The 6,636-nt window shown below is 30.3% G+C and overlaps 2 protein-coding genes across 2 annotated transcripts; one reads left to right on the top strand and one right to left on the bottom strand.

The window, feature by feature from the left end:
• The first annotated feature begins 362 nt into the window (after positions 1-362).
• On the top strand, positions 363-2,036 carry bip1. Its single transcript, XM_065503558.1, has 2 exons — positions 363-519; positions 765-2,036. The coding sequence occupies exons 1-2, from the start codon at positions 409-411 to the stop codon at positions 2,007-2,009; spliced, it is 1,356 nt and encodes a 451-aa protein (XP_065359630.1). The 5' UTR covers positions 363-408; the 3' UTR covers positions 2,010-2,036.
• A 2,704-nt stretch (positions 2,037-4,740) lies between these two features.
• On the bottom strand, positions 4,741-5,274 carry LOC135955987 (uncharacterized). The gene is made up of 2 exons (XM_065506438.1): positions 5,067-5,274; positions 4,741-5,001 (listed from the first exon to the last, which is right to left on the bottom strand). Exons 1-2 carry the CDS (start codon positions 5,216-5,218, stop codon positions 4,773-4,775), a joined length of 381 nt encoding a protein of 126 aa, XP_065362510.1. The 5' UTR covers positions 5,219-5,274; the 3' UTR covers positions 4,741-4,772.
• Between the last annotated feature and the right edge of the window lie 1,362 nt (positions 5,275-6,636).

The following is a 6,636-nucleotide window of genomic DNA, read 5'->3' as shown; positions in this document are numbered from 1 at the left end:
CAAACATACTGTGAATCAATTAATAGGTCCAAATCCCAAAAAAAAAAAAAAATTATAAATGGATCTACTTTAAACTTTAACATTTGGTGTGGTTTTAGAAACAATTCCATCGACTCCAGTTAAATGTTATTTAAATATTTGAAAGTTGGCAGCTCTGCTTTTAAATGGAGTACTATTTTACTTATTTTTTATCAAAACAATTGAGAGTGCTTTTAAAAACTAAAGAAGCTTTTTAGAAACAGTTTTTTCCGTAAACAAGCGCTTAATTTAAAAATTTAATCTAGATATTTCCTTTTCCTCAATTTTTTTTCATTATAGTTTTGTTCGAGTAGCTTTTATTGTTTGAAAATTGAAACGATTTCGTTTTGAAAATAAAGATATATAACCGCCGTCAACATTTAGCAGCAAATGGCTAAAACGCGAATAAAAACGACACCAACACGCATGCAAAAGGAAGCATTAATGGCGTCTGCAGCCGTAACCACCACCACAAATGTTGTCACGGAACATGTTTTCAAGGTATGTTTTATTTTATTTAATTTATTACATATTTACATACATAATTATGTACATATGTCCTGTTATATATTCGTATGCAAAAATTGTTATGTTTAGAAGGAAGGAGTTTAAAAATAAAGCTCTTTACTTACAGAGTACAGAATCTGTTTACACAACACATTCAGTACTCATCATTACTTTAAAAACTAGTTTTAAGTTTACAAAATTTGCCCCCCTCCAATTTAATTCTGTTATTTATTTTCCAGAAACGCTTAAGTGTCTTAAAGAACTCCATCACTGCCACCAAGGAGACGACGACTGCAATGCCCATACAATCGACAATAATTGTTCGACCACCGAAACGTACAAATTCCATATCATCTACAACATCAACGATCTCGCACACAAGTGATGGCAGTCACTCATGTGCCGACTCACCGCCACCAACAAACATTACGATCACACCCACCCAAAGCAATGGACCAACAATGGCCGAACTAACCGAAAATGCTATAAAAACCTTAAATGCTGGTTTGCTGGCCAAATCAAATGCTTTAGCGTTGAAAAATCGTAAAGTCTATATGATCACGGAGAAATGTGACGACGCCTCAAATGGTGGCAATAGCAATGGCACAGGTAGTGGTGGAGCTAATGGAACGGCCCCCGCCCAAAAGCGTAAAATGTACTTAATCATGGAGGAAAAGGAGAGTGATAAAAATGCTGAGAAACTAATGAAAACGGATAATACAAATAACTCAAAAAAGTTGACACTATTTACGGACACAACCAATGGACAATTGCCGCAGAAATTTGAAAAGATTTTACCCGAAATACTCAATTGTATACAAGCTAAAAAGGGTGGCTCAGTGAATGGCAAATCGGAAATTGTCAGCACTGAGCAAAATAACAAACATTTAACCTCAGCCACTTTAGTGAATGAGGTCAACACGAAATTTCAATTGAAAAATGAAAACAACGAAAGACTGCCCTTGACATTGCCACCAAAAAAGAATCGTACCAAAATCATAACCACTCAAATAATACCAGTCAATCCCACACAACATGCCATATACCAAGCCAATGTTAGCGATAGTTGGGCTACATCAACGGCAGCTGCAGCAACAGCATCAGCAGCCGCCATAATTCCTGCAGTTGGAGTAGTAGTATCGGGTGTTAACCCCTCTGGATATGTAGCCCACCATAACAATAATGGTTTTTGTAAACCGGAAAATTCAAAAGGTGCTACACCCGTTATAGTAAATGCCTCCACACTGCTGACTGCCAATGGCAATAACAATTCGAATGGCCTGAAGAGCAAAGAGAATGTTACTGGCAGCACCTCCTCAGCCAATCAATTGCATAAAAATATCAATCTATCGACTGATTTTCTATTCCTTATGAAAATGCTGCCCAAATTGGAGAGTATTGAGGAGCCCCAAAAGACATATGTCAAGAACTGCATTGAGGATATTATTAATCAATATGCCGGCAATGAAAACGTGGAACAATGAAGTAACGCAAGGACTTTTGAAATTACATACATACATAGTTTTTTTCTTTTGTGTTTATGTAACGAATATTATTAGTATTTATTGAAACCATTTATTACAATTTAAGTTCACAAAAGAAACCCAAGACTCTGGAGTCCATTTTTTTTTTATTTTTTCATAAAATCTGCTAGTAATTTAAGCTTCATTTCATGAATACATACATACATTATTTCATACTTACATTTAAACAAACATTTAAAATAATTCATGCATTCATTCATTAATTTCATTTTCAAAATGAAGACTGACAGTTTTAAAACTGCACAATTAGAATACAATATGTTTTATATTTATATTTTTTATAAACAAAAAATTTCACTTTTTGTATAAATACAAACAAACTATTTATAATAAATAAATAAATAATTATAATTAAATACACACAATTCAAAATTTTACAAATTCGAGTGTGAATAATTAATAAGCATTTACATACATCCATACATACATACGAGTATATGTTTATGTATTTATCTCGAAATATAATTAAATAAATTACAATAAGAATTTATATAAATTATATTTTCTTAAATTTTAATATTAATATATTGGTGTTTTATTGATAATTAGGGTATAACATGTAAGTCATAAAAAAAAATAATTTAAATTAAATCAAACAATTTGAGCTATTCTTAATTTTCCGGAATTTTTTAATTCCCGGAAAATATCAAAAGAAATCTGTTCATTCCCGGAAAATTTCTGATACTAAATTATGACATAAATCAGTAAAATTTTTATATTCGTTACGAAAAAGAACTTCTTCAAATCAGAATGTTTATAAACTAATTTAAAACAAAATTATTCTTTAAATATGAACATTTTTAGAAGTTTTAATGTTAAGGTTTTCAATAGTTCCTTTACCCCCTGTCTATACCTGACAAATTTTTATCATGATAAACTTCAAAATGGTTGTCTAGATAAAGAATTATCAGGTATAGTCTCCTTTTATTAGTATTATTGCTTCGTTATGATAAAATTGTTAGTGCTTTTGCTTAGACAATTTTGTCTTGACAACAAATGTCATTTATTGTTATGATGAATATTTGTCAAGTATATGCAGGGGGTTAAGAACTAAAAAATTGGAAATGTTAATTTTGCTATTTTAAATAAAAAATGTTCTGTTATTGTCACACATAGAAAATAGTTTTAGTTGTGATGATCGAATTTATTGATAATCAAATGATTCACTTAAAATGACCGAATTTTTCTGTTGTGGCTGAAAATTTTTTTATTTGTGGTGACAAAAATGCGGTTAATTAAAATGTCTTCTATGTCAACTGATTTTTTGTGGTACTACTATCGAACAAATTTAACAGCCCAATCATGAATAAAAAATTCCGCGGGAGTTTGTTCCCCGGGAGTTTTTTCCCATTGAGTTTGAATAGGAAAAATGAGAAAAGGGAAAAAACTCACGCGGAATTTTTATTCATAATTGGGATGTAAATAAAAATCTAATCGAATCATTCGATTCACAATAAATTACATCTAATCTGTTTTTCCCGATTAGAAACCATATCGACCCCTATGCGCGAAATTATCGTATGTTACATTTTTACATAGTAAAATGTTATAGCGATATTCCCTATATTTATGCAAATATTACTACTTAAATTAATTTTATCGTACGTGAAATTTAATTTACTAAATCGGTTATTGTATCGAATTTAAAATTGGCATTGATGATACCAGCCAAAGCAAAGAAATTTAATAATAACAAGTAAGAGAGCTATATTCGGCTGTGCCGAATCTTATATACCCTATATATATAAAAGTACCAATTTCCCTTTTCCTCCTTGAACATCCCTCAAGTTTTAAATTTAAAAATATTACATTTTTCAAAAATTGTTTATGCTAGAAAAAAATATTTTATGAAAAAGTACCAAAAATAAACACAATTTTTATCCCTTAAGGGTTCGAATTTCCAAAAAGTACCAAATTTATATTTTTTATTTTTTGATAAGTAAAGAATACGATTTAAAATTTGTTTCTATTTTTAGTGGTTTAAAAGATACATAGGGTGCCAAAAAAGTACCAAAATACAGTTTTTACCCGTTTTCTCCCCTAAAAAGTTTGAATTTCGAAAAAGTACGAAACATCTGTCAGCTTATTTTTTAAATGAAGTAACATGCAATTTTAAGTTTTTTTGTATCTTTATTAGTTTTGAAGATATAAGGTTACCGAATTTACCCGTTTTTACCACCTAAACGTTCGAATTTCCAAAAATCCCTTCTTATCGGATCGTTTTGAACAGCTAAAATTACATGGTTCTAGCTTCAGCCGTTTGGGCTTTGCGATGATGAATCAGTCAGTCAGTCAGTAACGTTACTCTTTTATATATGTATATAGAAGATAGATAAGTATGTATGTACACCTAATCCCGTTTAGACATCGAAACTTAAATTGTGTACGCGACACTTTTCTAAAATCTCTTTTTTATTTTTGTATTTATGCCCCAAAGTGCAATTTGAATATAACTGTTTAATGTTATTTTAAAAATATATAGTTAAAGTGGTCATTTATGATTGATGACCTTTAATAAACATTTTATGATAGTTATTTTAATAAACAAAGTTAGCGTTAAAATTATTTTATAAATATATGACAACATGTGTGCCTGAAATACTTGCAAAATTTTAAGCATTTTATTAAAGAATTTTCTAAGTAAAATTTTGGTAATTTTCTTAAACGCAACAATATATTTTATTTAGTTAAAAAACATTAATATTAACGTCCTAAAATCGATTTATTAACATTTGCTGATCTAGCTTTACGCTTAATACTAAAACGTGGCTTATAACCGCTCTTATCTGCCGTATACATGGTTATAGTTTCCGTATCCGTTTTGTCATCATACACCGAATACATGCCCATAACAACGGTTTCTTGTTCGGGTGTGCCAGGATTCAAAATCATTTGAACTTCTTCACGTCTACTGCCATTTGGATTTTCTATACTAAAGGGCATAAAAAATCGAAAGTATTTCAGTACTTTTCTTTTTCATATGAATTGATTACTTACACTAAACGGTAACCGGTTTCGGTGGGTGCCAAATTGTAGTACTTTTGCATGATAGTGGGTATAACATTTTGTAATAGATCAGCAGAGGAGACATTGTTGGCAATAATGGCCAAAATCGCGCAAAATAGTGTTAATTTAGCTAAAGCCTTCATTGTTGGTTGTGCTACGCGTGGAATTTGGAGGTAGTAATGCGCAGTGTTAACTTTAAGATCTCAATAGATACTAAATTAAATTTGCATTTAAATTTTAGCTTAAGACTTGAATTTTTTGATTCATGGCTAAAACAATAAAGTGTTGTTGTGCAAAAATGTCAAATATGATATACAATATTTATATGCATACATACATATGTATGTATGTACGTAAGTAGGTATATAAATATGTATATTTTTAGTATTTATCTTTGAATAGAGATTCTTGTTATTATTTTAGAGTATTTCTATACTCTACACCATGATGCTACTTTTAAGTTTGCCATTCCATTTGTAATTTACACAATATTCATTACTCATGCTTTAAAGTATTAATGTAGAGCATATTTCTAGTAAGTAGGGGAGTTGATTTAGTGAAGGTGGTTGTTTGAAGGACCACCTATATAATATCATATACACTATATCGCGCGGAAAGATAAAGATCGAAACATCTATTCTAAAAAACGGGCGTCATTTCGAAAGTACTTGACTGTTCGCGCACAGGCAACTAGTAATTTTCTAACATTTCACCAAGAAACCTGATTTTTTTATGAAAAAACCACTTACTATTAGTGCCAGATAAGGTGAAGTGAATATTTGATCCGACACAGCCGAACATAAACACTCAAACTTGTTTGAATATAATTTCAAAATCCATATTTAATCTTAAACACATCTTCACTGGTTGTATGTTATGAGCGTGTGTTTATATATCGTCGTCGAAAATCCAAAAGTACGTAACATCATTTTTTAATATTTGAGATGTAAAATCAAATTATGGAATATGGGCTTAAAACACAACAACAAAACTATTTTAGAAGAAAACAAGTAACAGAGCTATATTCGGCAGTGCCGAATCTTATATACCCTTCACCAAATTATACTTAAAAATAAAATAATTTTTTTTTTTGCTCATATCTGACCGATTTTGCTGATTTTAAATAGCAAACTTCTTGAAAGCATGCCTGACAGAATTATTGAAGATTTGGATCCCCAAGATATTTGGGGTGTTCAGAAAATTGATTTCAACAGACGGACATGGCTTAATCGACTCCGCTATCTATAAGGATCCAGAATATATATACTTTATAGGGTCGGAAATGAAAAATGTAGAAATTACAAACGGAATGACAAACTTATATATACCCTTCTCACGAAGGTGAAGGGTATAAAAAGATATTTTACGAAATATTTTAGAAGTTGCGTTCTTTTGCATTTGTGTTTTCTGAAACAAAAGGACGTAACATCTTATTTTTTTTTGTAACAAAGAACATGAAATATTAGAAGTATGATTTAAAAATTAGGGTTTTTTTTAAAATTGTTAGCTTTTATTTTGAAATATTTGTACAATATAATATTATTCAAAGTATTGGCCATTG

Source organism: Calliphora vicina, chromosome 3, assembly GCF_958450345.1.
Source record: "Calliphora vicina chromosome 3, idCalVici1.1, whole genome shotgun sequence".
Taxonomy (NCBI): domain Eukaryota; kingdom Metazoa; phylum Arthropoda; class Insecta; order Diptera; family Calliphoridae; genus Calliphora; species Calliphora vicina.
This window is presented reverse-complemented; position numbering and strand designations above follow the sequence as displayed.

Coding starts and splice junctions, on each gene's coding strand:
- bip1 (XM_065503558.1), top strand. CDS start 409: ATGGCTAAAACGCGAATAAAAACGACACCAACACGCATGCAAAAGGAA. Junction 520..764: donor TCACGGAACATGTTTTCAAG/GTATGTTTTATT, acceptor TTTATTTTCCAG/AAACGCTTAAGTGTCTTAAA.
- LOC135955987 (XM_065506438.1), bottom strand. CDS start 5,218: ATGAAGGCTTTAGCTAAATTAACACTATTTTGCGCGATTTTGGCCATT. Junction 5,002..5,066: donor GAAACCGGTTACCGTTTAGT/GTAAGTAATCAA, acceptor TATGCCCTTTAG/TATAGAAAATCCAAATGGCA.